This window comes from Bicyclus anynana, chromosome 24 (assembly GCF_947172395.1).
Source record: "Bicyclus anynana chromosome 24, ilBicAnyn1.1, whole genome shotgun sequence".
Lineage (NCBI taxonomy): Eukaryota > Metazoa > Arthropoda > Insecta > Lepidoptera > Nymphalidae > Bicyclus > Bicyclus anynana.
In genome coordinates this window covers 942,894-957,870 of record NC_069106.1, presented here as the reverse complement: position 1 = coordinate 957,870, position 14,977 = coordinate 942,894, and the positions used below count along the sequence as shown (strand labels likewise).

The 14,977-nt window shown below is 34.7% G+C and overlaps 1 protein-coding gene across 1 annotated transcript; it reads left to right on the top strand.

Moving 5' to 3' along the window:
• The first annotated feature begins 3,381 nt into the window (after positions 1 to 3,381).
• Positions 3,382 to 14,625, top strand: LOC112050281 (biorientation of chromosomes in cell division protein 1-like 1). The gene is made up of 5 exons (XM_024088509.2): positions 3,382 to 3,651; positions 6,992 to 7,152; positions 7,758 to 11,197; positions 11,961 to 12,059; positions 12,880 to 14,625. The coding sequence occupies exons 1-5, from the start codon at positions 3,565 to 3,567 to the stop codon at positions 13,047 to 13,049; spliced, it is 3,957 nt and encodes a 1,318-aa protein (XP_023944277.2). The 5' UTR covers positions 3,382 to 3,564; the 3' UTR covers positions 13,050 to 14,625.
• Positions 14,626 to 14,977: the final 352 nt, after the last annotated feature.

The window sequence follows — 14,977 nt, the reverse complement described above, 5'->3', positions numbered from 1 at the left end:
AGCAAACCTTGACCGGCTCCGCTATTGAATATAATATTTTGAAAAATTTTGTTTCGAGGGCATTTATATTATTATGATCGATACTAAAGCTTAAAATACTTTTTGTCTGTCTGTCTGCCTTTTTTTGACCGGGCATCACGCTGAAACCACTAAATGAATTTAAATAAAACTGTGCCAAGTTTATTTTTGAGACTATAATACGAAAATAAAATCAACAACGGATGAAGTAGGGGTAGAAAATTTGTATGGAAAGTCCTTCATTTTTCTAGGTACATTTGTAAATGTAAAATGATTAATGGACTATTTATTAGGTATACGTTATTAAGCTTGCAAAAATATAAATAGAAGAATGTGGAATAGGGGTTGAAAGTTGACGATTTTTACGCGGACGAAGTCGCGGGCGTCCGCTAGTATTAGTATAAAATATTTGGCATAAGGCTGATATTTATAGATTTTTTTTTCTGTTGTAAAATACCATTTTGGTACTTAATAAGATTACGATCTACTCTACATGTGACTAATTAGTAATTTAACTTTAACCTAGACTTATAATATCTTATTATTATAATAATGTCCAATAACTTAATCTTGGTTTTTAACTTTAGGTCACTTAGTTCACGTAATCTTCCATAAATTTATTTATAGAACTATAACTAACTATATCTTCAGAAAGTTATTATGACTGTGATAATACAACTAAGAGGGTAATTTATAAATTAAGCTTCTCAGTTATGTTTCGTGTTATATTGATTTCTCATGTTTCAATACTGTGTTATATGCTTTGCAATAATGTTTGTTTTTGTTTAATAATGTTTTGTTATGTACTCGTAATAGGCTAGTTGAAACTTTTTTTTAAATGGTCTTAAATCGTTCATTATAGATAAGATACAATACGAACATAAACACTGTCATGGCAGGAAAGCGTTTTGTCTCGCATTGTCAAAAAAATTATTAAAAATTAAAAATTGTGTGTATTTTTAAAATATGATGATTTTTTTTTTCAATCTAGTAGAACGAAATTAAACAATTTAAGACCATTTAAAAAAGTGTCAACTAACCAATTCCTAGCGTGCAACCAAACGACATTATTATGTCAAGATATGGAGTACCTAGTCCCCATCTCTTTCGTCGCTACGAAACGAAAGAGATAGCGATATTGCGGTTGCGATGCTATTGGTTGACTTTTTTTTGTCTATTTCACGATATATTGAGTTAATTTGGTCGCATGTTAGGCATACAGGCTTGCCGCCCTGTAAATAATATAGAATAGAAGTACCTCTAAGATTGATTGTTATTAAGCTAAAGAGTTTGTTTGGTTGAACAGCTATAGGCTATATATTATCCCCGTATTCCTACGGGAACGGGAACCACGCGGGAGAAACTGCGCGGCGTTAGCTAGTCTACTTATAAAACGATCTTATTATGTGATACTATGTTATAAGAGGTTCAAATATAACGAAATAAATAAATATTTCCAAAGAAAACTCGTTTTTATTGTTTACTAGCGGACGCCCGCGACTTCGTCCGCGTGAAAGTCGTAGTAAACTTTCAACTACCCCTATCCTACCCTACCCTACCTCTACCCTACCCTATCCCAACCCTACCCCTACCCTACCACTACATTACCCCTATCCTACCCCTACCCTACCCTACCATATCCCTACCCTACTCATTAAGGCTGCACTTCTTTATTTATTCTCCTCCCCGCGAGTCGCATCGAGCGCAGCAACCGTTACACAAAAATAATCTATTTAGATTTTTATAATTCTTTTTTTATTGATTGTAATAATGTTAACTTTTTTAGTTAGGGATGAGTGATGAGTGTTATAAACATAAGAGTAGACAAATATAATTAGAAAGCTCCGAACTGCTAAGCTATCGGGTGTTACACGTGTTATTGTGAGTCAACAATAAAAGATAGACATATATATGCTGTTGTGTTTTTATAGATAATTTTAAGGAGAACATTTCCTTCATACATGATTTCTATGTAGCTTTAACCATTAAGGCTGTACACGCGACGGAAGCTTAAAAAATTGAGTAACTTCTCCCGTTTTCTCAACATTTCTCTTCACTGCTCTGCTCCTATTGATCGTAGCGTAATGAAAAGTATACTATAACCTGCCCAGGAGTATGAAGAATAATTGTACCAAGTTTCGTTAAAATCCGTCCAGTAGTTTTTGTTTCTATAAAGAACATACAGACAGACAGACAGACAAAAATTTTACTGATTGCATTTTTGGCATCAGTATCGACCACTAATCACCCCCTGATAGTTATTTTGGAAATATATTTCATGTACAGAATTGACCTCTCTACAGATTTATTATAAGTATAGATGGATTAGACATAGGTATTCTTTAGTTTAAACATTCCACTTGAGTCATGCCCAAAAGCCGACAAAATGGGAAGCGGTGGACAAGAAATTTTCTTTATTCAATGACAAGTTAATGTCTGGTCGCTCAGAGATTGCGCTTCTGAAATGTTGCGAATAGGAATCATATAACTTCGAACTGCGCTGCTTCAAGGTTATGCCAACTGTTTGTCTTTGTAGTGATGTGACAAAAAAGAGGCAATTGTAAATGAATATGTTTGTCCCATTCGATCACGACCTGTCAGAAACGCAATCTCTGAGCGGCCGATTAGCTCTTGATTGTGATCGCAACTGATGTTGGAGTGACGATATTGTCTAAGATGGAAGAAATACAAGTTTATTCTACCTATAGGCTCGGACACGGACAGTGTTTACGCGGTATCGTACCGGAACGGTAACTCGTTTGGCGGTACGCCTTTGCCGTTTGCGGGTGGTAACTAGAAGACAAAATCCTAAACTGACCTCAGCTAGAAATGGAACCCCAGGACCTCTGTGTAAATCTACAACACTACCAACCACCAACTGCACCAGAGAGATTGTTAAAACGAACGTAACGCGGCAGCACTATGGTTCTGTCTGCTTTCCGTGCTACTTCCCATGCCAATCGTTGAAAGTTCGACTGTAGGCACAGTAATATTATTACTGTGGTTTAGCAGTGTAAGCAGAGGAAATCTAGATCGGCCCAGCTAAAGGGTGGCAGGAGTGAAAGACTTTCGCAGTTCCATAAATCGTCCCTGTCACCGCCCTAAAGTCGTATGTGTAACGAAATGCCAAATGGAAGGAAGAAAACGATAATAATATAAAATATTCTGTTCGGTACCTAGGGCCGGGCCGTCCGTAGTCCTCAGTGTCGTGCATAGATTTACGAGTCGTGGTTGTTTATTTTCATTTTAGGGCCAAATAGTTTAAACTCGGAGCCGTTAATGAAAAAGCAGTATTAAAAAAAATGTTTTGTAGTATCCACAGACGACAAATGAAGGTAGTATTCTATTAATCTTTAATCTGTGTGATTGTATAGTTGTCTGTGGTTTACGTACTTTTTGTCAAGAGAATTTATTTTTACGTGATTTGGAATTGGATTCTATTGTGGATAAATTAATCTAAACCGAATTCCGACTATTACTTTTTAGATAGTTCAATAGCTTCTAATATAAATTCCGAAAATCTAATGTTGTTTTTGATTTAACAAAATGGCTCATTTGCAATATATACCGGGCGATCCACGCTTAGTCGATCAATTAGTTTACGAATTAAAATCCAAGGGAATTTTCGATCAGGTGAGTTTGAAACAGAACTGTTGACATTAATAAAACTTTTAGTTCTCTCATTAATACATCAACGCATTTGCTTTACATACGAATTATAATATCGTAATGAAAATTCAAGCTCATGCGAATATTTTGGTTTATTGAATATCTTAATGGTGGTGATAATGAAAATCATCAACCAATCTAAAGCCTTTATTTGCTGGATATAGATATTTTTAGGGACCTACACCAACACCACAGTATTAGCATAAATGCCTACTATAGATACACCATCAGATTCATATAAGTCAATGTCAAGTCACAATATAGTGTAAGCTTGATAATAAGCTGGTTTTATCATGCACATCTTGCACCAGAGGAAGGCTCAGCTTCTCTTATACTTATGTTTTGCATAAACTCTTCATTCATGATGATTTCCCTCAATTTCCATGTCCTTTAAATGTTGAATATTTTTAATGCCTGTGTTCAGGTTTAATCCCGATTGTACATTCAAATGTAAATATCTTTTGACAACCTGCGGTAGATTTACAAGATGGAGGTCCTGTGTTTGATCTCGGCTGGGCCGATTGAGGTTACCTTAATTGGTCCAGGTCTGGATGGTGGGAGGCTTCAGCCGTGGATAGTTACCACCATACAGGCAAAGACATACCACATATTTAGCATTCCGGTATGATTTTGTGTCAAAACCAAAAGGGGTGTGTATTTTCATCCTCTTCGTAACAAGTTCACCCGCTTCCATATTAGATTGCATCATCACTTATCGTCAGGTGAGATTGTAGTCAAGGGCTAACTTGCAAAGAATAAAAATGAAAAAGATCTAGTAGACATTCTTTACTTCCTCAGACAAATTAGATTGGGACCTGACTCACTAGACTTTTTCTCTCTGTCAAAGTGCAAGATCATTTGATCCAACACATTTATAAAAACTGTCCATAGAATTGATGTTTCATTGTTGTAATTGTTTTTGTTGTGTAAGAGCACCCTACAAATGCCAGTTTGTGAAGTTGTATAGTATAAAAACAACTTCTGGTTTATTAAAAGATGAAGTTATGTTTAATTTGTCAGTAATTTAATATTCTTTTAAAAAAATATTTATATCTTTGTAGTGTAAGGACACAAAGTATATTTATTGGTGTTAAATATTTTCAATGTGTGAGTTTACCTCATCCCCCTCAAAAAACACAATTTTGTTGGTGAATTTGGGTGCAATAAAACTCAATAGATAATTACTCTGTTCATGTGACTTAAAGTAAAGTAAAAGTTGGGTATGGGAGGAGAAGCATAAAAGTAGAATAAATGCAGTATACATAAAAGTATTAAGGAGTTTGAATGGAGTATCCCTGATTGAGAGATTAAGAAATTGTTACATTATGCTATACTTACAACATAAAATTAAACATTTTGAAGGTCTCCCCAAGATCATAAAATTTTTAATTACACTCTCAATCAAGACATCAATATTTTCTTTCAGTGTGCTTTCATTTGAGACTCCACTTGAGTATATTTGCAGACATTTGGTTCTACTTCCCCACTTTCACTATAGTTATTTAGATAATTCCATTCCATTTCCATTCAAAGTCTTTATTAAATGCAAACTTATATAATAAAGCATAATAAAGTTTAAGTAGCCTTATGAGACTACATCTATTGAGGCTAACTACATCTTTCACTTTAGTGGCTTAATCATTTAAAAGAGAATTTAAAAAATACAAAATCCACATCTCCCACTGGATTTGTGAAATTTAGATTATCGCAAATTCTGCAGTAGATGTGGATTTTTTAACACAGACACCAAGCAACTTCTTTTATGGGAAGGTACATTTTTTTCAAATCTCATGGAAACCATGGTTTTACAGAGATAAATAGTAACCCTTCACCTTCAAGGCCTTCACCTGAGAGGGGTTCCTAACAGTATAAATATGATTATGAACCAAAACGAAAATTATTCACAATGTACCATATTGTGAATAATTTTCGTTTTTGTTCGTTTAATTTTTTTTTAGTTTAAGGTACCTAATTGTAAAATTTATATAGTAAACTAGCGGATGCCCGCGACTTCGTCCGCGTGAAACTCGATGTAAACTTTCAACTACCGCTACCCTACCCCTACCCTACCCCTACCCTACCCCTACCCTACCCTACCGCTACCCTACCCCTACCCTACATCTACCCTACTCCTACCCTACCCTACCCCAACCCTACCCCTACCCTACCCTACCCCTACCCTACCCTACCACTACCCTACCCCTACCCCGTTTTCTAATTATTATTAATATGAACTTTATACAATAACAATAAAGCTCAAATTGACTAAGTTTTAGTTACAAATCATTTGTATGGGAAAAAGAAAAGGGCTATTTTAGGGTTTTTGGCAAAAAATTAAAGTTTATAATTAACAAATAAAAATAGGGGTTGATCGTAGAGGGGTGAAAAATTGAAAGTATTATGAGATTTTTTATTGTAAGTCATCAAAAAATAAAAAAAAATTTTACCAAAAAAAATTGTAGTTTTTAATTAACAAATAAAATATAAGGGTTGATCGTAGAGGGGTGAAAATTTAGGGTTGTATGTATTTTTGTATGCTGTGTCATAAAAAAATAAAAACAAAAAATTTTGCCTAAAAAATAAAAAAAAAAATTTAGGGGTGGACTACCCTTAACATTTAGGGGGATGAAAAATAGATGTTGGCCGATTCTCCACCCTGGCCGACAATCACGCTAAGGATCACAAAAATCGGTCGAGCCGTTTCGGAGGAGTTCAAGTTCGAACACCGCGACACGAGAATTTTATATATTAGATAAAAGGATTTTATTTTTATTTTATTTATTATATAAATATTATAGCTAAATTTAATTTAGCAGTATATCCATGAAAAGGTAACAGACAGACAGACATACTTAGAGATTACTTTTGCATTTATAATATTGGATTTTTATGACCTTGGGTGAGTTTGTTGTGGGCTCTTCTTTTTTTTATTCTTTACAAGTTAGTCCTTGATTGCAATCTTACCTGCTGGTAAGTGATGATGCAATCTAAGATGGAAGTGGGCTAAATTGTTAGGAGGCGGTTTCGGTTTCTACACAACATTGTACCAGAACGCTAAATCGTTCGGCGGTACGCCTTGTCGGTAGGGTGGTAACTATCCATGGCTGAAGCCTTCTACCAGCCAGAACTGGACCAATAAAGAAAACCTCAGTTGGCCGAGCTGGGCAGTTCACTGCGCATACCACTGCACCACGGAGGCCGTCCAAAAAAAGGGCTCTTCTCGTACCAAGTCATATTTAATTAATTAATAATTTTAATTTCAAGTTTTCGACTCTAATTACCACCATTTAATTTGCTATTCCAGTTCCGCAAAGACTGCATAGCTGATGTAGACACGCGTCCAGCTTACCAGAACCTGCGGCAGAGGGTGGAGAACTCTGTAGCTACGTTCCTCTCACGGCAGACTTGGCAACCTGATATGAATAAGAACCAATTGCGAGAGAAACTAAGGAAACACATACTTGAGTGAGTGTTCTTATTGTTGTTTTCCGTTTAGAATTTTTTTTTTATATTCTGTACAAGTTAGCCCTTGAATACCACCTCACAGCTCACCTGATGGTAAGTGATGATGCAATCTAAGGTGGAAGCAGGCTAACATATTCACTGTGAGAAATGTGTGGGTTCTGAGTCCATTTTGTGGCAGAGATTAAAACTGAGTAAATTAAAAAATAAATAATGTAGTTTTTATACAGTGCATCGCCTAGATAAATACCTTGTGCACACCACTGGTTAAGAGCAAAGAAAGTAGTCACAGAGACTTGCTATTACTATACTTGCTATTGCTATACTCTTAAGGCTGCCGCTATAACCTGAATAACTTACAAGGTTTAACTTACTTACCAAAGTTTAACTTAATAAATTTTATGAGACTTTTGAGAATACTTTCAGAATACCAAAATGAAATATAAGACAGCTATTTGCAGTTGTGATGCATTTGCAATATCTCTGTGTGAGAAAGACCTAAGAAGACCTAAGAAGCAACATAATTTAAAAAAAATACACTTATTTACAGTAGTATAGCTAGTTACACAGACTTACATTATTCAATTTCGATTTCTATTATATTACAGTGGAAATTACTTGGAGCAGGGTGTGGAGAGAATAGTAGATCAAGTTGTCAATCCTAAAGTGGCTACAGTCTTTATTCCTAAAGTAGAAGACTTAGTATACAAAGTACTAGGCATAACAAAAAAGAAGTCTCCTTCTGCAGAGACATCAAATGAAAAAGTTGAAGATTTACTTCCCAATGATTTGGAAGCTGTCAGTCCTGGGTCTGTTAAAAGCAATGATGACAAAAGTGAAGCAATGGATGTGGATAGTACACAAGATAATAAAATGGATATAGATGACGAAAAATCCAAGTTAGATACAAATGAAAATAGTTTTATTTTGGAATCAGAGAAAGAAAATACAGGAGATATTCAACTTCCAAGTAACATACAAAATGATGATGTGGATAAAAGTAATATACCACTACCATCAGAAGAAATAAAACCAGAAAATATTCCGTCACCTGACACCAGTCCTCCTAAACTAGAACTAGAAAAAATTGAACTACCAAAAGAACCGATTATATCAACAGACATACCATTACCCAATGATATATGTAAAGAAGAAAAAGATCAGTATTTTAAACCGGTTAACAGTGAAGACGATGAATCTAGTTCTGGTTCATCACTCAGAAGAAACATGTCTCCTTTAACACCAATTAGAAACTTCAATAATGAAAACTCTTGTGATGCTCAGCAAGCTTTCGAAAATGATTCAACAGATAATAAAAGTGAAGACAAAAAAGAACCTAGTACATTCAGATTTAAAATTGATGGAAAGATATCAGAAAATAGTTCGGATGCAGTTAAAGCAGAGAAGAAGGAAACAGAGACTAATTTATCTTATCAGTTTAACAGTCAAGTGAATATAAACAATTTTAATACACCACTTTATGAAGACAGTTCAAATAGCAACAATTTACGTATTGATTATGAAAGTGATGCAAACAGTAAAGTTAATATTGAGATAAAAGCACCTGATAACGATCAAACTTCAGAAGATTCGAGAAAGGAAAAGAAAACTGAAGAAAAGAAAAGTAGTCACAAAAGTTCACATCGTTCTAGAGAGTCTCACAAACATTCTAGTAGTAACGACAAAAGATCTGATTATAAACACTCTAATTCCAGAGATAGTTCTAGCAAACATGACAAAAATAAATCTTCTAAAGATGAAAATAAATCTAAATCAAGTGATAAAGATAAATCAAAGGACAAAAATGAGAAAAAAGATAGCAGCAGTAGAGAATCCTCGAGACATAGAAGCTCTCACAAATCAAGTCACAGAGACTCTAAATCTCATAGGAGTACCAGTTCAAGTGGACACCATTCTAGTAAAAATTCTGATGAGAAAAAATCATCATCGTCGTCATCTAGTCATAAAGACAAAAGTTCCGACAAAAGCTCTTCTGAGAAGTCAAAAGATTCAAAATCAAGTTCTCATAAGTCTAGCAAAGACAGAAAAAGTAGCAGTAGTAGCAGGAGTGATAAAAGCAACAGCAAGAGTAAAAATGACAAAGACAAAGATAAAAAAGGCAAAAAGGAGAATGATGATCACTACAGCTTATCTGGTAGAGGAAATCCTAATAGGCGATCTACTGATAGAGACTCTAACGACGGCAGTTCTTCTTCCAAAGGTTCCCATAATCCTTCGAGCTCCAAATCTTCAAGCAGTAAAAAGGATAGCAAAAGCAGTTCAAAATCTGAAAGTACCTCCACTAGTGGTGAATCCACAAGTCCTAGTGATAAGGAAAATATTATTCATGAACATACTAGCAAAACTAGGGAGGCTCTACAGCAGAAACCGATAGTTCGAATTGAGAAACATTTGGAAGTGGCTCTCAAGTCTCCTCCAAGATTACCTTTTGTACCAGATGTGACAATCAAAAAGCCAAAATTTGCCGCAAATTTAGAAGAAGCAAAAAGATTGATGAAAATGCGCAAGTTTTTAGATGAAGAGCAAAAAAGGATGAATCAAGAAGCGGCTTTGCTCCTTGAATTCCAAGCCAATGTAAGGCCTAGCATGAGTCAGGTCTACTCTAGTATACCGGGTCCTGAACTAGAGTTTGCGTGTGTTTCAAATGTAGGGAATTCCCAAGAAATGGTTGTCCAAAGCAATGATAATATTAGTATCCTAAATGAAGAACGGGAAAATATAAATACTGCAACAGTAGAACATGATAATGTATCAACAATTGAGGAATCCAATTATACGAATAACGAATTAGTAACAGTATTAAATGAAGCGAACAGTGAAGGTTATGAGATGCAATCTGATAACAATATAAATCAAACAAGCATAAAAATTAATGATAGTGCACAAGGATGCGTTGTAATTGAAGAAAGTAACGGACAAATCAATTTAAAATCTGAAACTGTGAGTGAAAATCATGTTCAAGAGAATGATAATGTTTCTACTATATATGTTATTGAAGAATCACAAGATACGAAATGTGATGATGTAGAAAAAGAATCAATAAACGAAAACATCGATATCATTGAACAAATTGATAATGAAGGAATGGCTATAAAAAATGATGAAATACTGAACGAAACAATCGAGAGACCCCAAAATAGAGATACTAAACACTACACAAATCTATTTGAGATCACTGTTATTGCGGAAGCTTTATCAGAGAACGAGAACTCGACAGATGATTTCATACGTGACGTTAAATGTGACGTCACTGATGACGTTACAGATACACCAGAAGTCGTGAACTGTGACACAAACGACACATTGACTGACAATGAAAAAATTGATGAAACACCTCATGAAGCAGAAGAAGATGCAAAAATTAATGGTGAAGATAAATTGCGCTACTTCGGTGAACACGAAAAATACAATGCTGAAATAGAAAGGGCACAATTCAACAACTTTTTCAAAGAGTACACGACAAAGATTGCCCAAACCAACAAACTGTATCTCATAAACTGCGACTCCTACGAGGAAAACGTAATTCGCGAAGTCTCCAAAGATTTGGGCAACTTCGAAATAGTCACCTACCATAAAAATGGGCATTTGAAACTGCCCATAAATAAAAATGTGATCAAAAACGTAAATATTTCAACAGAAATATCTCTACCAATGGATACAGAATACAGTGACAATTATTATGATGAACAATCAAATCAAATGTTCAGTCCAGACAAATCTGAATGCTCTTTTGAATTGAGTGAATACGATACAAAATTAGAAGAAATGGTCAACAAAACATCTCGGCAAGAGATAATGGAAATCATACTCGGCAATGTCATAGACACGTCAGCCAATAAAATGCCACAGATAGATTATTGTTCTGAATCCAACATTGACAGTGATTATGAAAACTCTTTGAAGAGGAAAATTTGTGAGATCAATGAGATTAGTGAGGAAACTGCCAGCGTGAACAATAACAGGCCAGTTTTGACTCCAAACAAAATTAGGAAATTGAGTACTGACCAAATTACATCAACGACTCAGGGTGAGTTCAAAATATCTTAACTAATGTTATGTTTACTATACCAAAGATTTTATACCATTAGATATTTCACTATCACGTCGAAATGGAGGCGAACAAAGGTGGACAATTGTCTTAACTTCATTTAGTCGCATAGTAAACAGAAAGTTAATAAAACAAATAATACCTAAGTATTGTCTAGGATGTCAAGTTGTGTGTTCTGGAAGTGTAAAAACTATATATGTATACATATTTAAAGAATATATGATGTAAATAAACACAAAATTGTGCATGTGTGCGCTGAGTGGAGTAGATATATTGTAGGCTTGTAACATGTCTAGTAGTATAAAATCGTTAATAGTAATCGTTAATTGTTTGTTTGTTTGCATTGAATAGGCTTTGAAACTCCTGGACCAATATGAAAAAGTCTTTCACCAATGGAAAGCTACATTATCAGGGAGTAATATTAGGCTTTGTTTTATCCCCTTATTCCCACGGGGATAAAATGGGACCTATGCGGTTGAAACCAAGGTGTTCTGCTTGTATTTCGTAAAGAATAAGATTTGATTTTTTGTTTGTTTTAAAACTACTTGATTGTTAATTAAATTTCTTTCACCATTGGAAATTATGTCTTTAGTGAGTAACAAATTCTACATTTTATACCCATATTCCCACGGGAACGTGAACTACGCGGTTACCTGGAACATTACTACTGAATTGACTAGGAATAAAACTTATATGCAGAAATAAAGTATGTAATAATTTATAGTTTGTATGATTTTTTCAGAAAATGAGGATACACCGCACAATAAAACCCAAAATGTGACCCGCTCAAAGTATTTGGGTAAAGCGAGGAGAGTGGGGCTGCCTCGACCTAAGAGAACAAGTGAGTTATCAATCAATATTATCATCGTTATCAACCCTTATTTGGCCCACTGCCGAGTCGTAAGGGGTTAGGCCAATAGTCCACCACGTTGGCCCAATGCGGGTTGGCAGACTTCACACACGCAGATAATTAAGAAAATAGGGATAATGACAGTTTTTTAAATTGTATATAAATTAAGAGTACGCTAATAGTAAAGCAATTTTGTAAAAGTAACACGGTATCTGCGATCATTACTTTCGGAGCTACAGGGATTTAAAGGGTCATATTTGCGGCGCTGCTGCGGATCCCTGAAAAGCGCCCCATACAAAATGATAAGAACTAATGACTTCGTAGGTACATAATCGTTAGATTTGTATGTGCGTTCAAACAAAATTACTAATATCTTTGTTATTTCTGCGTTCATGTTTATAGTTCAAATATTAAAAAATGTCACATTTATTGTAAGGAAGCTAATAAAACTGTATGAATTTTCATCTAGTTACGATTTTTAATAGATTTTGAAATTTCATAATCTCATTTATTTTGCAAATATCCAGTAAATCTTTGCTTTTTATGTATAAATTAGTTAACTTTGACCTTATTTACCCGAATGTATCATAAAAATCAATATATTCAAACCTAGTCATCATCCCCATTACTTGGTATGCAGGTTTCCTCACAATGGTTTCTGTCACCATTTGAGACATGTGATATTTAATTTTTTAAAATGCACACAACAAAAAAGTGGAGGTGCATGCCCCGGACCGGATTCAAACCTACACTACTTTTTAGGTTTCGATTTTTTTGCAGAGAAGTATACCTTTTTTTTTTTAATTTCCAGTGCTGCCCAACAGTCCATCAAGCGACAAGTCAGTAGAGAACTACGAACAGAACTCCCCCACCCCCACCCCCAATGGCAGGCTCAAGAGGACCAAAGTGCAGCGATACGACACCTCGGACCTCTACAAACCCAAGCTGCACTATCTCTCGCGACGGAACCACATCACTTGAGGGCCAGCACTACTGCACTGTGAAATGGAGAGTATTATATTATTATAAATTATAGAAATGTTATATTAAGGTGTTCGCCCACTACACTGTTATAGATGTTCTGATTTATAATAAGACGAGCTGGCTTGGCAAATGTTGGTTTTCCATGAAAATTTTTGTTAAAATATTATCAGCTCATTGTAAGTGTGTAAGAGGATGTATATGGTTGAGATTAAATTACTATTATCTCTATTAAAATAAATCTATTAAATTAAATTTGGATTGATGCTAGAAGAGTCAAATTTTACGGTTGTATGTCAAAATTTTTCCAAAAAAATTAAATTTTTGGGTGGACCACCCTTATCAATTAGACGTATAACCTACTAAATATATATATAAAACCTCATCAACAGAGGAGTATGGCAACTAACAAATAATATATATTATATATAAATATTATGAACTAACTAAAAATGGCTATGTCTATACGCTGCGTGAGGATTACCAGCAAAATCTATGACTTGCGTAAAGACTTTGCCCTCTCTAGAAGTGCAGCTAGTTCTATATTAGAACAAGTATCCAAAGCTGCTCTAATAGGATCTTACCAAATTTGGCTAGGCAGGGAGAACAACACGAGCAGAGAACGGGGCGTGTTGATCGATCGTCAAGGAATTCCTTAACCCTACATCCAGTAGTCACAAGTCCTGGACTTCGGAGTTTTTCTCTACCACGCGATGGACCCGGCACCTGCACGGTGAATCCATGGAATGCTAAGATATTCGTCTTGTAAATTGAGAATTTTATATACATATATTATGTATGTGTATTTCGACGACCTCCGTGGCGCAGTGGTGTGCGCGGTGGATTTACAAAACGGAGGTCCTGAGTTCGATCCCCGGCTGGGCAGATTGAGATTTTCTTAATTTGTTCAGGTCTGGCTGGTGGGAGACACCCTACCGGCAAAGACGTACCGCCAAGCGATTAAGCGTTCCGGTACGATGCCGTGTAGAAACCGAAAGGGGTGTGGATTTTCATCCTCCACCTAACAAGTTAGCCCGTTTCCATCTTAGACTGCATCATCACTTACCATTAGGTGAGATTGTAGTTTGAGGGCTAACTTGTAAAGAATAAAAAAAAATGTGTATATAAAATTCTATATATAATATATGTCATATATAGTTATAATTAGACAGATTTTGGCTTTAGGTGTAATAGTAATATGGCGAAATTCTTACATTAGCATAGCTATAACCAAGGAACGGCTGGATCGTCACCAGATTTTATTGACAATATACTTATTTATTATATTTATGAAGCCCCCTCTAATTCTGAGAGAAGACTCGAGCTCAGCAGTGAGCCGAATATGGGTTGGGTTGATGATTATATTAATGTTGGTGTAGTGGACATACACCTTTATGTTAAAAATTATATTATTGTTTTGAAAATGTCTGTAAATCTAGAAATATTTCATCAAGTTTTTTTTATAATAATAAATAAGTATATAATTATTAAGACATACTTTGTATTTAAGTTTGTGAAATGTACCTTATTATAATATAATAAACATTCTTAATAATAATAAAGAAATGTGTATGAATACAGTGTTATTATTTTTAAACCAACACTCATTCATTAATAGAATGTAATATAATATTTTTTTATAACATATTTGCTCGTAAAGTATCTCTTATTTCACCAATTTTAATATAGTAATGCATCTAATTGCGCACATGTGCAGTAATGTTATGTAATTTGCACATGTGCCGTAATGTAATATAAAACCTTTATCATCCGTCTAAAAAAGAACGGTACTTTTTAAAATTTAGCAAAGAGTCTTTATGTCAGAAAAGTGCTCAACATTTTGTGAATAAAATTAACTTTGTGTGATAAAATATAATTAAAAAATAACATTTAATTATTTAATTTTAATAATTTTGTCAATAAATGAC

What these genes read in the sequence shown, in the direction of transcription:
- LOC112050281 (XM_024088509.2), top strand. Translation starts at nt 3,565, where the DNA reads ATGGCTCATTTGCAATATATACCGGGCGATCCACGCTTAGTCGATCAA. An exon ending in CCAAGGGAATTTTCGATCAG is followed by an intron (nt 3,652 to 6,991) that starts GTGAGTTTGAAA and finishes TTGCTATTCCAG; the next exon opens with TTCCGCAAAGACTGCATAGC. An exon ending in AATTACATCAACGACTCAGG is followed by an intron (nt 11,198 to 11,960) that starts GTGAGTTCAAAA and finishes TGATTTTTTCAG; the next exon opens with AAAATGAGGATACACCGCAC.